Here is a 26378-nt window from a genome sequence, read left to right on the forward strand (position 1 = left end):
TTCACTACTATCAATTGCTTGATATATTCCCCTGACTGATAAATGCACACACCCAAATTTTAATACCACTAAAATGAGAGAGCAGTCCATTGAGGATATAAGAGGAAACCCTCAATCTGTGCTCATGTACAGCTCATGAGGTATGGATGTATTGCACTTTCTTTGGGTTGCACCAACACAACTTCTTGCTGGATTTCCAATCGCAGCCACATGTTTTATCTAAGTCTATATACAGTAAGACATGTTTATGAAGGCATTCTTAGATGAGTCTCAGCGGAGCGAAGCATCACCCTCCTGTCCCACATTCAAACACAAAGTACCACAGAGGCCCCTTGTGGTGGAAACGTTCAAAATACATCCCAGTCTTATTTTTAAATTCAAATTATAAGTCATGAACACAAAGTTGTTGTTTTTTTTTCCACCTGCATCAAAGCATGATAAACTGTCCTTGCTTGGTCCTTGGAGGATGGCATCATGGGCGTGAGGGTGGGGGGGTGGGGGGTGGGGGGGGATTTTGCACCTTCAGTCCTAAACCAGGTAAGTCCACCTCCCCTAGTACTGGTCTTGCTCTCCACAGGGCTGTAAAAGTTGGCAAGGGCAATGGAAGGCGGTGTTCTCCAGGTAGGAATGTCATAGTATTGATATTTCTTAGTCCATGTCGGGGCTTCATATAATGAAAGGCACCTAGAAAGGACAGAAAACAGGAGATTAAACCTTTTCTGCAACATACTGCAAGCCATAAAAAATCTGAAGACAAAAATTATAGTCTGAATGGTTGTTACTTTAAAGCAGACAATCTTTTTTTTTCCAAGATAAAAACACCATAAACAGAATCCCAAAGGTTGTGGAGTTGATCAAGTTTTAGCCTGGATTTCTGCCACTGCCTTACTGATCAATAACAGTTCCAAATATGACCTCCACAGAGACACATGGTTCTAATCCTAGGCTGCCAAAGGCAATAATCGCCCCCCTGTTAAAGAGGCTACTCGCCATGGTTTCATACGCACAAACCTGTGTTCACGTACATACACGTATACATTTTAGCAGAAGTCCCCCCCCATCACCACCTCCAAAACATGTGGTTTTCTCCCAGGTCCCTGCCTAAATTAATGACATCAAGATGTTGCCACTGATGGGCCGACTTAACATGTGGTGCTGTACCTCAGATCAGCCCTCCAACCCACAAAATCCCCCCTCCCTCCTGTCAAACATACTTTGAGAATGTGGCTCCTTTTATTTGGGCAGCTATCATTGTTACACAGGGGTCATTACATGGCTAGGTGAGCTACACTGTGGGTTTGATGGGCAAGCTCATCACACAGGGTCATGGAAGAACAGCTAGTAAAAATGTGTGCTGAGATAGAGGCCCGGGCCACCATAATGATGATAATATAAACTGAAGTATCCCGGCCACTAGTGATCTCTAAACCCCAATGTAATTCCAGTGCAGAACAGAGATTTGAGACGTTCCCTAATCAGACGGGTCTTTGCAATTAAATGCAGGTCCTGAAGTTTCGGCTAAATCAATAACCAGAGGATGGCATTGGAGAAAGATGTATCCTTTTAAAAACAATCAGCACAAATGAATGTGTAAGTAAAAACAGATACGCTACCTTGCTTTGACTGTACTGTCCATACTGGTAGCTAGGGTGGTGGTCGACGGCATAGGCTGGGGAGGTGTAGGAAGGTGGGCAGTAAGACTGTGTGCTTGGTAGGGGGGGCATGCTGCTCAGGCTTGGAAGGGCCTCCAAGCGCTGAGAGCCATGACAGCTAGCAGCCATGGCTCCACTGGGCTCAAGGCCTCCTGTGAGAGGGGAGAGGGCAAAGTCACTCTGGGACTGATGAGGCACTCCGCTCGGGTTCAGTAAGCCCATCACCTAAAAGGAGACACAGAAGGTGTAAATCATTAGAAAAGAAGAAATTATATCTGAAAGTTGTTCGATTTCTGCCGTTATGGATAAACAATGCTGCAATTGGCAGCTATAGTTCCCATTATACATAAAAGTTGTTCTTTTGGTCACTGTTGGAATGGTAGCTCTCTTTTTTATCCTAACAGGGAACAGCTTCCTGGATAACCAGACATGTCTGCCACGATTTTAGAGCTAAAGATAAAAAAAATAATGTATATGTTTAAACTTTGTGACCTTTTTTCATATCTCAACCCCAAACTTCAACATATTTTAGGGCTTTTAGCTTATAGACCAGCGCATAAAATAGTGTATTATTTTATTTCAATATAAATATATTTTGTGAGGCCCTCAGATGTTCTTTCTGTTTGTTTCTTTATGCCAACATTTCAGCAGACAGTTCAGATATTAAATTGTTTAGAAATTCATTTCAGTGTTAAGTTACTAATTAATATACCAAATAATTTAACATCTAACAGAAGACTGTTTAATCCATCATATGAATAAAAAAAGTATCACACAACTATAAAATAATAAAACATTTAAATCCACCAAAGCTAACATGTGAATTTTGCTGCTAAGATGCTGCTGTAACATAATGAAATGGTACAAAGTTGAAAAGGAATGAATACTTATGTTTCTGTGTATTAATTAGCTGTCATTTTTTTCTAATCCTGTCAAAAAACACTACAGTGCTACAATAGAGATTGAATAAAATGAATGGTGGTAATAACTTGTAACCTGAATTTACAGTAAGCAAAACTGCTTTTCTTTTGCTTCAACTGCTTGTATCACATTACATATTGTGTCTTTCTCCAAAATCCCCATGTCCTCATAAAGGAGAACAAAGGGCACACAGGGAAGCAAGCATAAGGTGTGTTTGTGTGCAGCTATCTATCTTTATGTAAAGTCGTGCCTAAAACAGCGGGTGTGTGTATGTGCAAATGTGAGTAAGGCCTGTCTTTTTTTCATATTTTGTGTTCTGATGTCAGGGCTGCTGGGGTATCAGTGATCCATTGTGAACAGCTGCAAAGGGGTTTGCGTGAGAAGTTCTGAAAAAGTCTTCGGAAAATGCAAGCCATGTTAAAGAAAGCAGAGAAAAAGCCAAGACCAAAACCCAAGTAGCTTTTTGCTGAACAAATGAAGAAGACTGATGGAAAAGCAAAAGCTTTTCCAACTTCCTTTCTGATCAGAAAATGTACATTTAATATAAAATACTGAATTTGTGTTTAACATATTCATTTAAAGTAACCGCTACAAATAACATGAGGTATGTCATATACAAAGATTTAACAAAATATAGTAGGAAATATCAGATATATAAACTTCAACTATGTGATTTCTATACATAATAACCTTTTTAACTAATGATACTTGAAAGTAGTATTTTAAAATCAGGTCACATCAACTATGTCTGTTCAACTATAACATGAAGCACTAATAGTTTACTAGTATGAACATGCATGTGTCCAGGGTGTGTCTGAACTGCATGCTCAGGACTACAAGCTCTGTCTTAAAGCAACTGAAACAGCAGCAGTTCCACGATGGTCTGTCTGTTTTGAGGTTGTTACGGGGATTAGGTCTGAGGGGGGTGCAAATCCTGGCTGCTTGCTTCTTTGGTGAGAAAGGATTGCTTAGGTATGCACCCGATCAGAGCTACGACGCCAGCCATGGAAAAAGGCATCGGTCTGTCTACTTGCTCTCTGTGCAGAGCTATCTGCTCAGATGAAAATATCGCGGATCTAAAGCAAACCTCATCTAAAGTAGGACTTGCGGTGCTGTGATGTGACCATATCTGGAGTTAACGGAATCCTCTCATGTATACAGGATAATAGGTAGAATAGACCAGAGTTAAGAAACAAATCTGGAGTTCAGATAACTGAAGGGGTGTAATTTCTACAAGGATTGTGCCGAAAATCCATAAAGCTGTAGCAATTTCACAAAAGACAAAGCAGTAAACTTTTTCTGAGTGCAGAAAAGTGCAGAGAGGTCATTTACTTTCAATGTCAATGAATTTATTTCCAATTTCCTCTCTCTTATTAAGTTAAAATCTGAAAATTAATTAAATCATCATACGGAATAGAGGAAAACTGATCTGCAATACATATTCAAACAGCTGCAATGAATACACGAATTAAAACAAATTAGCCAACAAAGTGAATCATTTGCATAAATTACATACTTTGTTATGAGTGGCTAGATTACTTCATTCCAATCAATTAGGACACTGGAACATTTAGTGATTACATTCCCAGACAGAGAAAAACCTTAAAGGAGAGTAGCACAATTTGACAGATGAGATTTCCATTCTGTACAAGCAGCCTGCAAAGGTTAATGCTGAAACCATGCACAGGGCCAGAACACCTTTGGCCTCTTTATTGGAGCTGAAGTAGCTCTTTGACCCTCTTGGTATTTGAACTGTTACCAAAGACAGTTACAGGAGGAGGCTTCCGTCTTGCAGATCAACCGGGCATCTGCAGAGTAAATTAATCTGAAGTACATTTAATCCGTTTTTAAGGTTGCCAGTTTACCAGAATTTGAAATGTACGGTATGTCTTTTATTATTCATTCATTAAAACCAGTACGTTTTTAGTTATTGAAAGAAAAATATAAATGCAATTTACAATTCAGAGTAGTCAATTAAACATTTTGCTTCACAAAAGGTCTTCAAATTATGCTCCTTAAACTATCATTATATCCTCAGCCAACAATAAAGAAAGCAACAAACCTGCCTGACACAGTTTTTTAATTTTGGGTTGTCGTTTTTTTGGACTTTTTTTTTCTTATCAGTGCTTGACAGGCATTGGAGATCATCTCTCATGGGAATTATTTGCAAGCATGCCAAGTATGAGGGCTGGCCACCCTTTGTGGCAGCTAAAAGCTCGTTTTACGCCTGTTAGTCTATCTCCTGGGTTTGTAGGGTGCCAGGGATGGACACTGATGACTGTGTAATCGACCATAATTGTCTTTTCAGTTTTGATTTGTGTCATCGTCTGACATCCATACATCCTTCCTTATTTCCGCGCCCTCTCTGTCTCTCCAGTGATGGACGTTTACCACATTTTAGACTCATCAAACTATCTGTCGGAATAAACAAAAAATTAACAGCTACAGAGTTCCTCATTCTGACAAGGTTTCATTAATCTCATGACAGTAACACCTCCTAACGCAGGTCTAATGAAGAAATATGTGTTTGTGCGTGTTATTATTTAACCATCTGGTAGACCTTATGAGGCCATTAGTTTACTGGTACACGGTGGTCTGTGAATATCACTATGCAAGTTTAAAGAATGCAAAGAGCCTGATCTGTTGAAATGTATACATGTGAATGCACTTATCACTGTCCCTGTGTGCTTTCAAAACATGTAGGTGGGGTTATGGAACCAAACGAGCTCTCAAGGGTGAGCTCTGGGTCACAGTTCACATGCAGGTGTTTCAAATTATTTGTGCGCTTAGAAAACGAGCCCAGTTGCTTTGCACCATCTTCAACATCCTATAATCTACATCAGATTCTATTGATCAAAATATCATTTGACACTTCTACTTTGCATGATTGTGACGTAATCCTATATCATGCTAGACAGCTCATATTGGTAATGGGTTCATAGCTGCCTGTTTAAAACATCATATTATTTAGGGGAACTGTGTAAATCGCAAGCCATAAGGAATACCAAAGATCTAGAAACAAAAGGATAATCTGTTAGAGAAGATAGAATGAATGGATGACACCATCTCAGCTTAGTACTCAAGTTACACCATAGCAGACAAGGAGGAACTGCACAGGATTGAGAGGGGGAGTCAAGATGATTGTAGTTTCCCTAACCTCTGTTTGAGATCTTTTTAACAGCTGCTGCAGGTACAAGGCATTGAACAGCTGGTAGTGAATCCTAAGACAAACCACAACCGTTAAAATTATTAACACCAGTGTTAATATTAATGCCTATAGTCTGGGAGTTATTCTCTAAGTTGTATGTTTTTTATCTTTTTGTGGTTTATTTATGAATTTGTTTACAATTGCCAAGACCTATAGAATACACTGGGATTATTTGCAGCAGAGTGTGATGTCGCAGGATGAGAATCAGCCTCTCCAAATCAAAGGCCATGGTTCCTCGACCAGAAAACGGTGGCTTGTTTCCCTCAAATTGGAGGAATGTCCCTACCTCAAATGGAGGAGTTCAAGTATCTTAGATTCCTTTTTACGTGTAAGGGGAGAATGGAGCGTGAAATCGATAGATGGGTTAATGCAGTTGCTGCTATAATGCAGATGCTGCAATGGTCTGTTTTGTTAAAGAGAGAGCTGAGCAAAAAGGCAAAGTTCTCGATTTACCAGTCGGTCTACATTCCTACCCTAAACTATGTTCATGTAATCATGACCAAAAGAACAAGATCCTGAACACAGGCACTGAAAGTGCATTTCTCCTCAGGTTCCTTTAGAGATAGAGTTAGGAGCTCGGTCACCCGGGAGAGCCGCTTATCCACCGCATCGAATGGAGTCAGCTGAGGTAGCTCAGGCATCTTTTTCAGATGCACCCTGGATGCCTCCCTCAGGAGGTGTTCCATGCATGTCCCACTGAGAGGAGGTCTAGAGGACGACTCAGGACAAGCTGGAGGGACTACGTCTCTTCGTTGGCCTGAGAGCACCTCAGGCTTCCCCCAGCGGAGCAAGAGGAGGTGTCTGCGGAGAGTGAAGTCTGGGAGTCTCTACTGAGACTGCTGCCACTGCAACCCAGTATCGGATGAAACGGAAGACGACAAGTATGTGTAGTTTATAATTATCTGCTGAACTATCCTAAACAAATGAATTGCTTTATGATGCACACTTTGCCTAAAAATAACATGATTTGATTTGATTGTGTTTGTTTGATTTAATTCAATAGAACTGACCTGTGGTGAGATGGTGTTGCTGATGCTCGGGTTAACGGTGTTAGCATGTCCTGTTGGTGACACAAAGCTGTCTGAATATCCTGAGAAGTTGTGTCTTCCAGAAGAAAGGCAATATCCTGAGCCTCCATCTTGGGAAGCTCCAGATGAGCTGAGTGCACTCTGATGGACGGAGGTGGGCGGTAGAGGCTGAGGCCGATGGACCGTACTCGGCTGTTCAGAAGCTGCAGAGAATAAAAAAGAAATTTGTTATGCAGTTTAAATTTTATTATGTCTATTGGCTCTGTTATAAGTCACAAGAGTTTGTTAATTGAAGCAAGTTTTTGTTTACTCATACCCACCTTGAGCTATAGAGGTTGGAGGGTAAGGGCTTTCTGACAGCTGATAAGGCTGGAGGCCTGGCATGGCTGATGGCGGAAAACCGCCTGGTATAAGGTGGTTAAAAGCCATTAACTGATTGGCTCCTGCTTGTTTCCTCCACCGAGCTCTTCTGTTGCTGAACCACACCTAAAAGCAAAATAGAATCGAACATGGGTTAAATACAGAGAGTTTATTGCATGTAAGGACAAAAAGCTGGAGAAAAAAAAGGGAAAAAATAAAATCTCTATGTTAAAGAACTGATCGGTGTAAACCTCAGATGTTTGTAAGAGGGAACATCTCAAACATCACAAAGACCAAGGAACATAGAAGCTGGACCGGGAATGAATTTACAGCTAAGTTTAAGCCAGGCTTAGGCTATAAAACCATATCCGAAGGTTTAGAAATGAACTATTACTTAACCCACCCTCCAGAACAGGAGTATAGCTGGAAAAGAAAATCATAAACCAGATGAAAAACGAAGACGTATAAAACAACTCTGCGAGAGTTACAGGGATCCATTTATTTGTCATTTCCTCTAAAAATCTAGCCATTGTGGAAGCATGCCAAGAAGAAGGTCAGATTTTTTGCTTTTTTATCACCCGATAAAGAAAAAAAGATGACGGGAAGATTATTACATTCTTTCTACTTCATAATAGTGTATTAGTGTGCATTGGTCTATGTTATAAAATTACATTACACTTCTTTTCAACTTTTGGAATCAGTCAAAATGTGGAAATCTGTGAAGAGACAATTAAGCAAGCACTGTAAGTGTGATTTGATTTGAGTCATCTATAATATTTCGATGCAAAGTCTTATCTCTTTATAGGGAACTATGCTTAAGATCTATGGTGAGCGGTGAAACCACCTCGTTGTGTGCTACTTAAAAACACAGAGTTAATATAACACCAGAGGGCTGTTATGACTCTTAAAGGCTACATCCAGAGCCTATCTAAATCAAGCATCTATTTGCACATCTTAACATAGCCCCCTTTTCGCAAAATGTTGACATAAATAGAAAACTGTCATTGTATATAGTTGCTACTGTGAGTGTAACTATGTTCAGTGACAGGGGAAGTGTTAGGAGGGGTCCTGGGGTGTTTTGGGGATAGAACACATGTCTAATGGATGTGAAGAATGTGTAGCAACATCCTAAGACAACTTAACACCCAGATATCTCAGACTAACAGATTCCAATGCTGTTAGGATTAAGACTTGCATGTGTGCTCATGTTTCTAACCTGAACTCGAGCTTCTGTCAGTTTGGCCCTCTGAGCCAGCTCCTCTCGCGTGTAGATGTCTGGGTAATGCGTACGTTCAAATGCTCTCTCCAACTCCTCCAGCTGCTCAGCCGTGAAGGTTGTGCGACTGCGGCGCTGCTTCCTCTTTAGAGGTAGGCCTGGCTCAGAATCCACATCGGAAGCCTCGTCCGAGTGGCTAGCTAGAAACGGAAAAAGAAAACATTAGTTTATGATTTGGAGAGACTGCACACACAGGATTAGGCATTGCAGCCTGTATCTGCACAATCAAACATAAGGCAGACCATAATGTGTGTTGCAGATATAGACTGCAACCAACTCAATGAAAGGATCCGTTCTAAACTGTCTTTTGATTGAATGAAATATATGCATTTTAGAACTCTTCAATTCAAAAATGAATTAATCCTGGTATAGCATTAATTCCACAAGACTAGTTTATGCTAATTGATTGTCTCTAAAAAAATATGTCAAAAAAAAAGGAATATGTTTTTTTCATTGTGAAAGAGCACAATGTAGCACAATGTAGCTAGATATTTTTTTATAAGTCCACCAACAGTTTTTTCCAGAAGCTGCTGAGTTGCTCAGTGGAACAGAATCAGAACCAGTTTTAAACATATACTTAAACACTCTAATTGATCTAATTTTAGAGCTGGTGAATTGGTTAAGATAATTCCTATTATTCAGTCATCGCAATGATACAAAGAAAGTTTTTCATCCTTAAATTCGTTATAAAAATCAGATACCTGGTTTTAAAAGGATTCATCCCTCAGAACTGATGTTTAATAGATTAACATAAGACATAAGATAGTTTCTATTTAGACTTAGTAGTTTAAAAAAGCTTATCAGCTGCTGCACAGCACTTTACATAGAGCCATGTAGATTGTGTTCTCCTGATTTCTTAAACTCCTCAGTGGTTCCCAGGGGATCAAAAGCAAAAGCCTGCTTGAACATGGATTAAAGAGGACAAGATCGCTCTGGGGCATCTATCGCCTGGGACACCATGTCTCTCCCAGCATCAGCCATGCTGTGTGTTAGACTGATTTTCAGAAGCAAAGGAAAGGGAGCCCATTGCAGGTGCTTCTTAATCTGCTTTCTCAGGATAGGAGGAACTAACAGAAAAGAGATTTGGCCATGCAACTCAGCAGAAAAGAGAAATCAATAAACAGTAGAAACTATTGAGAGAACAGTGTATCTCTACATTTGTGCTATTACACAGTTGTTAAAGACTAAATTAAATGACGACCTGTTACAGCCCATCACCATCTGCTGCTTCTGGAATATTAGCTTTTCACAATGCGTTTAGAAAGAGATGGAACTGAAATTTACACCTAAATCAAGCCCAGACCAAATCAGGAAGGTCCATGCATCTTTTTTCATACAATGAACAGATAGTGAAAAAAAAATCTCAAAAGCGAAAAGGCAGGTGTAAGCAAGAGAAAGGCTGTTCTGTCTCAGATACCTCAGTCTTTGTAATCCTCTAGATTTATAGGCTTTAATTAAAAAAGTGCCAGGTCAGACATTTGGGGGTTTGGGGAGTAAAGGGAGGGGGCAGTGATCTCGCTTTGCCTCTGGAGCCTCTGCAAGGAAGGCAGGAAATGTTTGCAGTGGTTGCCAGTGTGTGTCTGACCAGGCATTATACATGGATTTGGCCTCTGGGAATGCTGCTACTCAAAAACCCGCTGGCAAACAAAAAAAAGATCTTGACTCTGAGACAAGCTTATTATTAGATTTAAACCAGTGTGAGGCACCATCCTAACAGACTAACTGAGGATCCTCCTGAAATGAACTGTATTATTTTGCTTAATAAAACAAATTTTAGTATTTAATTTAACAAAAATACAATTCTGTTCTGTTGAGAAAACGAAAGCTTTCAAAACCTGAAGGCAACAGTTATCAATTTGATCTGTTAACAATAGGATCACTCCCCCCACCCCAACTCTTTTTTAAATTTTTTTGTTGTTTTCCCTCTCTTTTTTTGCCATTTCCTCTTTTTCTTATCCTGTTTTTATTATTTGTAATTTTAGAGAAAACACTCCATCTTGGAATCTTAATGGCAAATGACAGTGATGCTTTTGTCATCCTCCACTTGCTCTTTGTCTTTTTCTTCTGTCTTTTTCTTTACCCCCTTTTTTCCTTTATTTTTGGGGAGTGATGTGGCTGAGCCTTTGTATCACAGTGGGGAAAAGCCTGTGGCAGGGCTCTATTGGACCGATTACCACGCTCCATCTGTAGGAGCCATCAGGGACGCCCGGGCCCTCATTCAGGGGCCTGTCACCTGCCCAGCAGGGGAGCTGAGGGGGGGGAGTAAGTTGGGGGCTGGAGTAGGGGAATGAGGAGTAGGAGGAGAAAAAAGGGGGCACAAAGGGTCCAGAGAAGGGCCACTGGGGCTGTGGAGGGGCACAGCAGGGGAGCACCCCTATATCCCCTCATTCCATGGCCTGAGGGGCACAAAGCTGGGGGATGGGAAGTCAAAAGGGTTGACATGGAGAGGAGAAGGAAAGCTGAAGGCACCTGAAGGAGATGGTGGGGGTGGGAGGTGGAGGGTGCACAGCTATGGTGAATGAGGGGGAGGCAGCGATTGTTAAAAAAAAATGGGACCTGTCTTTTCACCTCAGCTATTCACATCACTTGTCTCTTTCCTGGATTCACCCATCTCCATACATCCACATCTCCAACTCTTTAAAACACTGTTCTAACACTGCCTTGGAATGAATTAAAGCCACGCCAATGCAGGCGCAGGCTTGTTCCCACACATTCAGCACAGCAATGACAGGAGATGATACTAGGCATTAAAAGGGAAGTAACTGTGGCATCACTTTAAAACCCAAACCAAATGGTTTGCAGTAGATAAAGCAACAGGTGACAGAGAATGCTCTATTCATGTCTGTAAATCCCATACAGGACGAGTTCCTTTGTTATCTAACACAGCAGTTCATAGTTGGACTACTGTAACCCAAAGAACTAAAGAATATAACATTTTACCAAGTTCATTGTTACCAAGTGTTCAAAATTAAGTGTAAATATAGGATATTTTTATGTTTACACATAAACACTAGAGCAACCCAAAATTCAATAACAGCTTGATCAGGACAAAAATGAAAATTTAACATAGTCCCTAAGAGGCAGAATTTTCCTTAGCAACTTCAAGCTCTGACATTAAATTCTTAATATCACATTCTGTTTAGTCATAAAGCTGTGTTCTGATTCTTTACCATGGAGCATCTTTTAAAACCAGGGGGTAGATACGAGTTTTTTATTATCTTAGCAGCAGAACTAAAACTTGTTTGAAACTTTCTTTTATTATAAGGCCTTTTATTTGTGACTGTTTATTTTTTGTTGCTTATGTATTGCTTTTTAAATTTGACATTCATTTTTTTCACATTTGTTGTTTTAATTGATTTTTTTTATGTAATAAATTTATAATAGTTGCTAACAAAAGTGCTTTAGTACAATTTCTTTATAACTATTACTAAAATCGGATTCATTCAATACGGATTTTAGCTGAACTTAATCATTTTTTTCAAATTATGTATTTTTAATTAAATATTATATTTTCTTTATTAAGTATATTTTATTTATTATTTATTTATTATTTATTTTATTTTTCAATTAGTTTAACATCTTATTACACATACTGAGATATTTTTTTTTGCAACCCTCTCTGTGTAACTGTATAAAAACTGTTTTGGAAGCAACAGCATTTAAGTTTATTATGGACTAAGTCACTGCTGACTGTTCCCGATGTTGTGTTTTAAATTTTCAGAAAAGGAAATGTTTTAATTGCTATCTTGCCATTTAACAGATGATGGGCATTTGTATGTTAATGTAATTTTAACTCAGCAGGTTAACAAGAGCTACAGCAGGCAAATGCTCTATGTTGCCAGATCAAGCATATTTTAAGATGTCGTGAATGACTTGTGTCAGTAAATTTATTTTGTCCTATTTAAATAAGTTTTAGTGTGACTCAGAATAAAACCTGATAATATAGTAATTAGAGACTAATTATCTTTTAAAAATACCTTTACAGACTTTATCTCTAAACAATACACATGAATCAGCAAGAGGTAAAATGCAGTCTAAAATATAAATGCTAACCCCATAAAATAATAAAAGCATTAAGAATTTCTGGCGTGAGAATAAAGGTTGATCTTGTTTACTGCACAGGCTCATCTTGGCGGACATCCACCCTTCTTCCATTCTCTCTCACTTTTCAGGAGAGGTTAATATAAGAAGACAGCTAAAGCTACATAAAACCTACTCTTTGCTCACATGTGCAGAGAAGTCCACACCCGCGGTTTGGAATGGTAAATAAAAGAGATGAAAAGTGTGACAAAGGATAAGAAATGAAGAATCTCATATGGACAGATAAACCAAAACATATGGGCCAGTTTATGGCCTTGTCTTAGTAGGGGCTGGCTGGCCCATCCTCCTGGGGCTTTTAATAGAGAAGGTAATTGAGCTGGTGACATGTGTTTGCAACACAAAACAAAGGGCATAAGAGACAAATGAACTCGCTATTTGCCCAGGGAAGTAGATCTAGCCCTTTCAGGCCAGGGAGTTTGGTGCGAGTGGGCCACTGAATAAAATAGCTGCGTGTCGCATAGAGCCAAAGCGAGCAGATGCACACGAAGGGGGGAAGAATAGTAAACTGACAGCTTATGGACTCAGCTGGGGTTAACAGTTTAAGGGAAAAAATGGGAGTGAGTGGGCTGCTCACTTGACTTGCTAAAGAGCCCCTAGAAACCTGCAGCTGCCTGGGAAAGGGAGTGGAGGGGGGGTTATAGAAATAAAAAGAGAGTAGGATGATGATGTGATGGACACAAAACAAAATTAAGCGAAAGAGCACAGGAGGTTGGCACTTAACGGACAAAGAAGGAGCTGGCGATATGTAGCTGAAAGATGTATCTCTGTCCATCACAGCAACAGTGACAAGAAGCGGCGAATGGCCCTGCAGGCCTATTATTTATGCACAGTGTGGGATGGTTTCACGGTGGCATTTCCACCCTCTGTGTGCAGACAAAGCAACTTGCAGAGCTCACACTGGGCTGTAAGCAAAAATAGCTAGGCTGTTGCATGTTCCAGTCAAACAGAGACAAACCAGCAATGATGACAACCAGATCAAGCATCACATTTTAAAAAAACACTGCTTGGTAAACACAAATCTAAGAAGATATTTAACTCCAAAGAAGTGCAGGAGCATTGCTTTGAAATCCTTACACAAGTTTTTGAGTTGACATCTTTTGCAAACATTATCCTAACCTCCAGTTCCTGGGGCCTAATAGTTGTAACAGTCAAGTGACCCCAATCTGGCCCTTGACCTTTTCACAGCGACTGCATGGAACTGCAGTGGAAACAGCCTCACTGATGGAACTCAAGAAAACGTAAGTAATGCTAAACAGAAAATATATGTATCTTCACTGGATTGCTCACTTTTACTGTCAACCCCATAAATTCAATGTAATGTTATTTTCTGTGTATTTTATATTCAGTGTTACAAATGAGAGGTTCTAGAGCAACAAATTTAATTTTTAAAAAGCCATCAATCAGTCAGTAACAGAGTTCTGCTGGCATGTCCATAATGTGCAATGTGGAAGACGAAAGAACTCCACAAAAACTTAGCCTAAACAAAGTTAAGTGACTGACAACGCTGTCTGGCTTTACTCAATTAACCATCTCATTGTGTCCCTCTTTGCAAAGTCCCCATGCCCCCGACCCCTTTCTCTTCACGCCCCTTTATCCTCCCCATCACAGAGTTTTGCTTGGCTAATACTTGGAGGAAATAGAAAGCTCTTTTTTCTGTTGGGGCTCCTCTTCTTGACCTTCTATTGCTTGGTACTTCTCTTTTCAGTCACTTTGCAATGTCTCTGGGGTTAGTCAGGGAGAATACAAGGAGTACATCAGCGCCAAGGGGCTGGCTTGGGGCAGGACCCCGGCCCATTACTTCAAAGTTGGCCTGCATTCATTAATTGTCCTTTGAATTAATATTGGGTGGATCACATTGTGGGTGCCAGCAGAGAAAGAGGCTTTAATGAAGCATAGAGTCTGTATTCAGTTGCAGATAAGCCAGTGTGGATTTTTTCTTTCTTTCTGAAGAAAGAGAGTCTTGAGAATTATTCTACAAAAAGGAGAAACGTTTTGACTGCTTATATTTAGGAGGCCAACTATCCACCTTCAGAACATTTTAAAGGTATTCATTCCCTTTAAATTTCTATTTCTCATGTTGGCATATCCCATACCGAAATTTGAATGTACTTCTGCAACATTTAAAACCAGTGCATAGCAGCAAAGTGGTAAAAAGAAAAAAAAATTTCTTTTTCATTTTTTTCTACAAACAAAAATGAAAAAGCAGTGCATTTAACCTCCTTTATTCTAACACACGGAAATAAAATTCAGTAAGCAATTGGTCTAATTAGCAATAGAGTCTGTGTGAGTCCAAGTTTATATTTTACCTCATAGCAGTTCTGTCAGACCTCATAGGTTTGTTACAAAATATTAGAGGGAAAAAACCCTAGACCACACCATAGCATGAAGATCAAGAAAGACTATATCTTGAGGGGCTGCAGAGATCCACAGGTCAGGTGAGGAGAATCTGTTGACAAGTCAGCTAAGTCATACACCTCACACATCTGGCCTTTTTTTAAAAGTCTGGGTAAAAACGATATGGTTAATTTTCTCTAATCCCATTTTTTGGGGGGGATTAGAGCTTATTTGATATACAGAGGAAAACTAGCACAACATATCCCTCCAATTACTCAAACCCCACAGCCACAGACTGTGTTGGCAGCATCATGCTGTGCAAAGCACCCATTCTGAACAGTGACAGGAAAGCTGACCAAAATTCACTGAAGGATGCATTAAGCCAAATTCCGCCCAAAAATTAAAGGAAAATGCAAACTCATATGAAAATGTAAAATCATATGAATTTTCTGCAAGACTTAAAATTTGCTACAAATTTACACCCATTTTAAGTTTGGGGTATTTTGCAAGATGGCAAAAAAAGAAAAAAAAAATCAACATGGGCATAATCTGCAGACATACCACACAAGAATTTGTAATTGGCAATAATTTTAGATATGTGCAAATTCTGCACATACAGAATATAGTTTTTTTTAAACATATATCTGTTATTATTGTGGTTGTGAAATACTCAAAACTTAGTTAGACTGGATGTAAAGTAGCAATATTAAATTCTAGCAGCAAATTCCTACTTCATTTAGGTTCCACAAAGCATTAACTGGTTCCATAAAGGTGGGCTAATGCCAATACCGACTACACTTCAAATATTTTAAAAAGATTTTGAACATTTTATCTCCACTTTCAGGTTCTTGTGCAACCTATCTATCTGAATATTTAAGTTATGATTTGTTTTATAAATGGCAGATTGGCACAATAAACAAGCAATATAAACACTATTACCATGTGAAAAAAGGAATAAAGCCCTAAATAAAGGAAATGTGATCAGAGCAGACATTCCTCTGGCTGTGTTTGGGCATTAAGTCACACAATCTAAAAAAATATCAGTTACACTTGAAGGATATTACTACACTGCATTAAACAATCTGTCCTTTCCTGCTAAAAGATAGTAGATGTGGAAAGGTTCTGGTGTCACATTTTCTCCCCTGCTGTTTTTTGAACCTAGGGCTACGCACTCATTATAATAGCTTCAAAACTCCACATATGCTACAGTGCAGACATTAACTCTTCAGTCCTTCTCACTTTCACATAATATCCCTCATCCTAAACCCATGCCAAGATCCCAGGGAGCCTATCTAGCCCCAGTTTATTTACACAAACAAAGTCCTACTCAGCTCCTGTGACAAAAGCAGCTAAATCTTTCATGTTTTGTCAGCACTTGATTCCTCCTGTCCCTTTGGCTATTTGCCTGCCTCTGCACAATGGAGGCAGGAGAATGGCAGCAGATTGTTGGAATGCACCTCAATGAGACCAATTATTACATGTTGACTGCGTTCACCATGGCACATTTGAAAGAACTGGGCTCATTCACTCTGGCTCGGCAGGACTCCCTTTTAAAGAAAAGTTATCCCTTTGACTGTTTGTATTTCTGAGCTTTCTTTTCCCCCCTCCTTCTTCTTTCTGTCTTCAACCCCCCCCACCCCATTCCGTCCTGTCATAAAAGATCCTGCAAGAGTGGCTGTCTTTTATGACTTTGGTTACTTTAATTAGTTAAATGAGGCTAAAGGCTAATGTGCTAACACTAATAGATGGAGGATGCCATCAATTAAATCAAGCACCTTAATAGAAAAACAACAATTTTGACACTGATGCATGATTAAGAAATAAAACTGAGATATTGTGAAAACAAATGCATTTAATTAATTAAAATGACAGATGATAATCCCTTTAACTCTAATAAAAAAAAAAAAATTCTTTACTATATGAGTAAAAATGCTCACATTGCGCGAAAAATGGCTTTTCCAACAACATCCCAGCAACATACTGATGCCACTGTGTACTTTATCCCACAAACCTTAGCTCTCATTTTCCCAGACAAATAAATCTAAATGAGTCAGCTTTGATCTTAGAACTTAATGGAAAGCCAACAATAGTGGTAGAGGAGAGAGGGGCAGAGAGCAACAGGCCTCTCCCTGCCACAACAATGGCCTCTACAAACACCTACTTAATCAATATTTGGCCAGAAGACCCTCCCTCAGTCCCCAAACCACTCTTTTCACATTCTAATGAAGTGCTATAAAAGAGAAAAACAACTACTGCTTTCCACAAAGAGACACAAGAATGAAATGAAATAGAGCTGATCTGGATTAGGGGATGCTTGAATATAGGATGCCCCAATAAGCAATTATATGTTTCATTTAAAAAAAGTAAAATAAAACTTTTTTAACAAAGTACATTCTCCAGATGTTAAAGCTACAGAAATGATAACTTTGATTACTCTATTTTTATTCAAGAAAATCAACACCTCATTTTACCAAGTCAGTGGATTTGTCCCGCCATGGCTATGGGCTATATAAAGAGGGTGGGAAGTGTCCCAACACAGACCCCGTATTAAATGTGGTCGCCTTGGGCCAAAAGGAAAAGGGGGCGGACTTCAGTCTGAGATGAAAGTGAAGAGAAATAAAGGGTTTGGATTTAATCTAGTGAGGAGAACAGTTTCCCTGTGCTCGATCACTGAAGGCGTCAAGGTTTCTACTCTAGACAAAAAAGGCTGCAAAAATACCAAAATTTAGAGTTTGAGCCCAACTGCCTTTTCTTGTATGACTTTAAAAAAACTTACAATTAAAAGTGCACATATCCAGGCAATAACAACATCTATCAGGCTATTAATTATTAACTAAACTGCATGTTTTATGTCCCTGTTTCCCTTTGAGCTGCGTCCCCAACAGGTTATAAATCAACAGGTGTTTGTCTTAAAGTCCTTGCTTCTTTTAAAAGAAGAAAAGTGTTCTAACAGTGAGAGAAGGCCCTAAATTGGCATTTCTTTGTGCAATTAGGGCGCAGGAGCTCCCTGAATAATTCATCGCTCATTGCGAGTTCATGATGTCTTCTCTCACCCCCTTTTTGTCATTGTAGTTTTTTTCTTCCTTTCTTTCTTTTCTCACCTCATTATTTAAAAATAAAAGCTCCGGCATCTTTTTGTATGACAACGCCCTACTTGCTGGACTTTGGCTTTTTGTGCATGTCTGACTGAGGTGTGAGCCTCAATAGACTCTCTGCGCTTTGTTCGATGAAGTTCATCCTCAAGTTTCCGAATAGTGCAGTGAAAAAAAAAAAAAAACTGTTCTCATGATTGAAAGGCAGAGAAGGGATTTCTTTAAAGCTTGTCTGCACAACCACTGTTTTATTTTGTTTTTTGTTGTTTTGATTTTGATTTTTTTTTCTTTTCGCCTTAACATAACGTAAGCAACTGTTTAAAACTTTAAATAATAGATTTCAATGGATAGCTAAATTAATGATATTATTTTGAAGGTTGACTTTTTGTTCTTTTGGGTTGCTTTTGTTGTTTTGAATGGGGAACCTACTGCACCATAACGCTAATAAAATACTGTTATGGAAATCTGATCTTCTACTTTTTTTTTTTCTACTTTTTCATTATTTTAGATGACTTACATCTGTCTCCCAGGATACCATCGATGCTGTGTTTCGTCCGGGGTTCGCTCTCCTCCAGCGTCCTCTTCACCATCTCATCCTCCTCCTCCTCATCCTCACCAACTCCCCCAAACTTGGAGCGCATTACACGGCTGATGGCGCTCACTGAGAAACAGTAAAGAATAGGATAACTTAGGTCTTCATAGAGCTATAGATGTTATCCATACAGGCCAAAATACTCCCAAACAGCTATATAAGCATTCAAAGAATTTGAACATTGTTATTGTTATCAAAACTAACTTATTTATGATATTAATTTAGATTTACCTGAGGGAACATTGTTCCTGTCGCATATTCCATCCTTCAGTAGTTTGTCTCTAATTTCCCAGCTGAACATGCCAGGATTTTCTCTTTTATACTCCTCAATCTTCTTGTCCACTTCTGGAGAAGCACTTTGCTTTAAAGAGAAAAACAGGAAAAGTCATGTTACATAAAAAAATATATATGAGTCTTGGAAGAAGGCACAAAGTCTCTTAATGTAGAAAATATACAGGCATTCTAATCATCCATGACTCTATTCTCTATTTGTATAGTTTTTAAAATTCTTAAATGACAGACAACAGGACACTTGTCCTGCTTTTTTCTATGCACATTGCATAAAAACAGAAGTAGGTAGAACTTCAACTGGATTTGGACCAATATTTTTATTTTAAAGAGGGGAGAAAATTAAATAAATGAAAGGTTCACAGATACTTTGCAAATATATGTGTAACAGTGTATTAACATATTAAATAATAGATAAATGGTACAGTATGTTGATAAATTTCTTAAAAAAATTATTATAAAGAAGAAGGAAAGGGGGTGGAGTGGGTAACAGAATTCTGAAAAATCTTATTTATATACAATTACTTACTTACAACATGATTGAAAATCATTTATATTATAATAAGTAGCAACATAACAGGTTTTTTTTTTTTTTAAATACAGATGAAGTAAAATATTAAACTTGCAAAAAAATAAAAAAATAAGAAAGAGGAAATGATAAAAAAAAAGTTTCGGATTTTTCCGACAAACCTTCTTCTTTCTATAGAAAGGTTGTTACTTTAACCTATATGCACAGAAAACCCAGCATGTGGATTTAGAGCCCCTTACCTTTGGTTTGCTGCCTCCGATGGCCCCCGGCCTGATGGAGCCCGTCTCCTGGTACCGACAGAGGATTTTGGAGACGCAGCCGTGAGACACCCGCAGCTGCCGGGAGATGACGCAAGGCCGGACACCGTGGTGCGCCATCTCCACGATTTTATGGCGAATGTGGTTAGGAAGAGGTCTGCCGTTTATGAAGACTCCTCCGAGCTGGTTGACCCGACCCTGCCCTAATGGAGTGGAAACTGAACAGGGAGCGCTTTTATTCAGCCGGATACTGTATTTTCCCAAACAACGCATGACTAATACCAAAAGATAATATCATAAAATAGGCTACTCTGCCATTACATTTTAAAAAACAACTGTATAGCCTACATTTAAGTTTAAAAGATGGTTTTTACTATGATGCATTCTTCATTTCTGATTTATTAATTTGCGTAACAGAAAATGTAATATAAAAATATCTGAAACAATATATATAATATCATTTATCATTCTAAATATTTAATTTATTCCCTTGAGTTATACAATGCTGTTATTTATTTGTTTTGTTTTTTTGTTTCACAAACATTTTTTTATTATTATTATTGATTTCAAGAAATCAAATAAAAACAAAACCTACTAAGTTTTTTGTTTTTTGGGGGGGGGTTTTGTGTGTGTGTTTTTTTTTTTTCTCAATTTTTTGTTATCTCCATTAGCAACTGGTGTTGACTTCCTACCTTCCAGCGAGTATCCTCCCCGGCTGTAGTTCTGGTGAGGAGTCGGTCTCATCATTCTCGGCAAGCCTCCTGCCAGCGCCGTCATATTTCCTCCAATTTCTGTCACTAGGAGTAAAGTTGCCTCTGATTGATACTTTTAATCCAGAAAGAAATAAACTCTTGTCTGTTTTTTTTTTTATGTGAGCTACCCTTTACAGCCGTCAGAATTCCTGAGTAACAGGTTGCCACAGATGGAGAAGAAAATGTTATCCAGGCCGCAGAGATGTTTGCGTAAAGTTATCCCAGCAGCCGGACTAGAGCTCAGAACAGATACTCCGGGTTTTAGGAAGGTCCTCGGAGGATACGAAAGATGCTTTGAGAGGATGGATGCTGGTCAAAGATTTTTATCTGTGAACGCTTTCCCCTCTGACTCTCAGCTGGCTGCGCTGATTGGTTGAGGAGCCGGACATTAGGAAGAAGGGGGAGCTCAGTGATTGGACAGAAGGAGCTGAAGTTGCGCTTGTATTGACCTCACGAGGTCAACTTGTCATGAGAGTGTTTGCTTTAAAGTTTTCATAACTGTAAACGTTTTTGATATAGTAAATAAATGTAAATCAGTGAGCCTGGAGCAATTTAGGATTAATAGAAGAGAATCCACCACATCACTGACCCCAGGATGAGTTTATGGTGGAAATATTCTGCAAAGTTGGGGAAACTCCCTCATGAAACAACACTGAAAAAAATAATGCAACTTTTTTTGGCATTTACTTAATCATATTTAGTTACTTTAACACAATAGTTTCATGTTAGCAGGGTAGTACATAAAAGTATTGTGTTACAGTAACTAATTACGATTAAGTAAATGCCAAAAGCGGTTGCAGTATTTTTTTTGAGCAGTCTTTGTAAGTTAACTTTGTCAACCCTGCTGTCATTTGCTCTATGCTTGATATCCAACACGAACCTATAATCTCGCATATCTCATTAAATATAATTTAAAATATCAAAAATGTAATTCAGCTGTTGTTTTCATTCAATGGGATATATTTGTGTTCAACTCAATAAGCTGCAAACGTTCAAACACATTCTGTCTCACAACATTTGATAAACTTTGTGCATTTAGGCTATTTATTATATGAGCTATCAAACAAATGAAATAAAACAATGTCTAATAGTTTTTCTAAACTATCTTGATGCATGTAGTATCTGTGGTGTAATATTGGTTATGAATATTTGACTTTGAGAAAAATGACTTTTTTATTGTTATTTTTGGGGAGAAGAATTAAAATCAAAAGAAACCGAACCTATGCATTAAACTAGAATTTTTTTGTTTGTTGTTTTTTATATATATAATGATAAGATCTTTACAATGAAGATATATTTTTTAATAATATTTATACTAAATATTGTTAATTTATTTTATGCTATTTCTATCACCTTGTTAGTGATATTTCAAAGTCAAGATACTTTCTCGTCATATAGACAGAATTCATCTGAATTCAACCTCCTGTGTCGGTCAACATTTTCAACATGTTGCTGCAGAATATCAACTTCTCACAACATTCACCAGTGAAGCAGTAGGCTAAGACTATTTTCACTGGAATGGTTTAAACGTTTTAAAATTAAAGGTAAAAAACTTCTACACCAATAAGGGTCTAAAGCAACTACTATGTTTTCCAGCTAACTTGATTTACTTAAAATGTTGCAGATCAGCAGATTTTAAAACATTTTCATTTATGCCTGTCATCAATAGTTAGATGGTTTATTCTCTGACTCAAACTTAAATGTGTAACTCCTAATTTTGACAAGAAAATAGAGCAAATGTTAATATATGCCATGCTTTATATATATATATATAACTTTTGAAAAGTAAAACTGAACTTTGAAAGCAGCGTAAATTGCCATTATTTGTTGTGCAAAGAAAACCACCTGATGAGCACAAACCAGATCTTGTACAATAGCTGACTGCAGAAATACAAGACGCGGATAAGCGTGGAGAAGAGGATCCGTTCTCTTCCACGAGTTTCGGCCCACGTCAGAAAAGCTCCGCGTGGTCTCTCACAGCGGTCGCGCTGATTTAACAAAGGGCGCTGCTGCGGGGCCGTGGTTGGCCCACACGGCCGTGGAACACATCCGTGCAAAATGTCGCGTTGCTGACACCCTGGCCCACATGAGGGATCACTTGACTTTTTTCCTGAAGCTCGTAGAGATGTGATAATTGCAATAATTAGGCGTGTTTAATAGACCGACACGTTTTTTTCGCCTTCTCTTTGTCCCTCAAGGAAAAAATTGTCATGCTTTGCATTCACTGCAAGTCGCATTCCAAAATTTGACTTAAATACTTTCTGTGGGACAAAGTTATGCAGAGATTTAAAATACCATGCTTGTCAAAACAACATTTCCACTCAAAAGATCCAAATAAACAAGCTAAGCCAGAAGAAGCATGAAGATGTGAATTTAAATAAGTAAGAACTAAGTATCATGCTGTTTGTGTGGCACTAAAATTTTAAACTCAGATTTTAATCCATATTCTCTCTCATTTTACTCCCAAGATAGTGGGCAGTAAAAAAATGGCGTGGACCCCAAAAAATGTAGAAACATTATACATCTATAAAAGCAAGAATAGGGGCCATAGTGAGTTATCACAGTAAAGTTTGACTATCATGAAAAGGATATTGGATCTACCGTGTCAAATCAATTAAAGGGCCGAGCTGGGTCAGAAATGTGCAGAGCTGGTGGACAAGCTGCATCAGACACAAGCCCCCCCCCACCCAAAAAAAAAAAAGATCCTGAAAAGAAACAGCATCTTGCAGCAAATACAACAATATACAAAGAGACCAGGAGGCTGTATTTCTAAATCAGTCACATCAATAAATCACTATATTTTTTCCATGTTTTCATTAAATTAAAAGTAAGCCTATATTTGTGAGTCAGCCATAGGAAAAAGTTTAGAACTGTTGGCTGGACTCTTGTATGTTCTCTCATCGAAATGAAGGTTGACCTCACTGTTAGGGGAAAACCCTTCAACAGGAGAGGAACATTTTTCTTTTTGCCAGAAACACCAGTGGTACAATGATTGGTAACTTAGCTGTCATTAAATTGTACTACGGTCTCCTGACATGAGGTCAAACTTTGTTTTTTTCACATTGTTGGAACATACAGAGAAACCTGGCCTTTTCTCTTTAAACCATCTCTCTAGATCCCTAATTTCTAAGTTGTTTCTTATGAACTGTTACCTTAAGCTCAACCACAAACTTGTGTCTGATAAACAATTTCATTGTTGCTATGGCAACATGTTTCTGATTTTCACACATAAATGAAAAAAATGAACAATTTAAATATTTACGGTTAAAGTCCTCCAGATTTCTATCTAAAACATCTCTCTAATTTCATGATTCTCTGAAATGTAACTCCTCCATCTGAACAATCAACATAATGCACATTTACACATATAAATATCTTGTTTTACACCCATTGTGTTTGCTGCTGAAAATATCAATCTTAATCCTATGTGATTGAGTTAAACTCTCAGGATGGTTTAACGAATTGATGTTTACCTTTGTATTGGTAGGAAAGTTGGCACCCTTTGTTGATGTTCTCTAACATTCAGCTTTACACTTGTCTTTTCCTCCCTTTATCCTGCTAACTGAGGTTGCAGGTAAAAAAGAAAATCCTGAGATTCCTACAGTTTTTCATCTTAGATTTACAACCCAAAAATAAAGGGCTGTAAGTTTGAACTTCTTTCAAAAAAAATTGTTAAACAAAAAGTGAAAAATGGAAACAAAAATTTTTCATATTTATAAATTCAAACATTAAAAAATAACAATATTTGAGGGCCAATCTAATACAAAATCAGCCATATTTGATTTTTTTTTTTTAACTCAATAAATGAAAAAAGACACATAACAATGTCCACAACTGCAAAGCAAGTTACTTTTAGTTTAAAGCTTTAAACATATTGTTTAAAAAGAAATTTATTTGGATGTATAAGTGCATAAGTAACGTTCATTTAGCTTCTACTGTATGTTTGCCTTTATTTAGAGATCTTAGTTTGTGAAAATGACAGATGGCTATAAAAGCAGCATTAGCCTAACTTTTATAAGCCCTCGGATAATCAAGCCACTGCTGTGCTGGTTTGGTGGAGGATGTTCTTTTTCAGGGTGGATCATCAAAATAAGTGGTCTTCCTAATTGTCAATCATTCTGGTGATATGTTTATGTAAGGCCATCCTACGTGCTCGTCCCCATTTTCACTTACCGAATTGTGAGTCTGACATAGTGGAAAAATTGTAACTCTCTTTTTAGGAAAGTAAGCTTGTATGAGCGATACAAACAGCAACTTTTAAACAGAGTGTGCAAGAGTAGAAATGGGATCGTTCATGCTCTCGTACGCGTTTAATAGGCGTTCCCTCTAGAGAGCGGGTACAGGGTTGTGCAATTGCATTTTTTATTTTTTTTAAGTAGAAAATTCATGAAAATCCTCCATTATACCTTTGATAATGCATCTTTAGAAACATTTGCATTCTGCTATCATATATAATATTATAGAGTTCAGATAATCGCTGTGAGCATTTGGTATTTTTAATCTACTGTACATATTGACATATTTACATTTTTTTAGATACATATTTTTGGTGATAGTTTAAATACCATACGTGTTAGTAAGATTGAAATAGACATGCTGGATGGAACTGTTTTAACTGTATTTAGTTTGTAGGAGGCCCTGGAATCCACAAAGTATAAAGACATATTATTATAAAATTCATACTGAATTTTCTGTTATTTTTCTGTTTCTTTTTATAGAGATTGGAAATGAATATGCCTAAATAGAAAAAAATATATATATTTCCTATTTATTGATTAGGGCCTTTTAATTTGAGGAGTTACAGCAGTTTTACATCAGAAACATAAATTAGTAAAGAACAGCTAATAAAAGTTTTTTTTTTTTGCATCAGTCTTCACATACCTGCATTTTAGCAGCAACAGAAAACTGCTGTCCTAATTAAGTTTGCGTAGCTATAAATGCATATTAGGCTTAGTGTAATGGTCAAAAATATACATAGAGGAACAACCAAGTTGTCATTTAAGATTAACATCTCAGGAAGGTCACAGGTTTGGAATAGGAACACCTATTCTTTCACTGTGGTTACTGTTACAAGGCACTATCAAAAGGCATGCTCATGTGTTTGATCTTATCAAATATAACTGGCCCCAAAACATATCAAAGGGGCTTCAGGTTGAACCTATAACAAAGGTGAACTCAGGTGAGAAAGAAAAAACAAAACAGACAACCAAAGCATTTGTTTAAAGCTCAAGCCAAAGGGCATGCAGGGTTAAATTAACAGTTCTACAAATGCAAACTGAAAACCGCAAAGCTAATGGTTCATGGTCTCGTGACAAACATGCAGTCACACCTTCAGTAAGATTCTTATCTGCCTGAAATTACTTAACTCCTGTCTGTGTTTTAGAGGGGGAAAAGTCATGTTACCTGATGTTGTGATAACACAGCAAGCTGAGTTTCCTGCCCACTCATTAAAGAAAACCAAACTTGGTACATTTGCATTGCTAATCCAAGGCACCTTTTTTTTCTATCTTCGAAGGTCCATATTTTGATTACCAATAAAGGATATAGCAACAGGACATAGTGTTTAAAAACAAAGGATTAAAAAAAAAATATGAAAGGATTTGTATTCATTTGAGTTTACAAAAGTTTCCCTCCTTTGAAATCTCACATTGTTTTGTCCTTCAGATTTTGTTTGAATATTAACAACTATAAGGCACATTTAGAACCAAAATAAAAGGCAGTTTTCATAAAGCTAAGGAAGAGTATTTTATATATATATATATATATATATATATATATATATATATATATATATATATATATATATATATATATATATATATATATATATATATATATATATATATATATATATAAGCATTATTTAGCCTTCTGTATTTGAAGTATTTCACAATGAAGTATTCTCACAGTTATGAATAAGTGTCCTTACATTATTTCCTTAAATTATTACTGTAACACAACTATGGGTGTAAATGATCTGGAAAATGC

The 26378-nt window shown here is 37.8% G+C and overlaps 1 protein-coding gene across 1 annotated transcript; it reads right to left on the reverse strand.

The window, feature by feature from the left end:
• Positions 1 to 536: 536 nt before the first annotated feature.
• pax3a (paired box 3a) lies at positions 537 to 20696 on the reverse strand. The gene is made up of 9 exons (XM_038278062.1): positions 20331 to 20696; positions 19621 to 19856; positions 18796 to 18925; positions 18490 to 18633; positions 8386 to 8585; positions 7130 to 7295; positions 6792 to 7012; positions 1614 to 1877; positions 537 to 684 (listed from the first exon to the last, which is right to left on the reverse strand). The coding sequence occupies exons 1-9, from the start codon at positions 20413 to 20415 to the stop codon at positions 667 to 669; spliced, it is 1464 nt and encodes a 487-aa protein (XP_038133990.1). The 5' UTR covers positions 20416 to 20696; the 3' UTR covers positions 537 to 666.
• Positions 20697 to 26378: the final 5682 nt, after the last annotated feature.

The sequence above is a fragment of the Cyprinodon tularosa genome, unplaced genomic scaffold (assembly GCF_016077235.1).
Source record: "Cyprinodon tularosa strain WSP-4 unplaced genomic scaffold, ASM1607723v1 ctg1012, whole genome shotgun sequence".
In the NCBI taxonomy this organism is placed as follows: domain Eukaryota; kingdom Metazoa; phylum Chordata; class Actinopteri; order Cyprinodontiformes; family Cyprinodontidae; genus Cyprinodon; species Cyprinodon tularosa.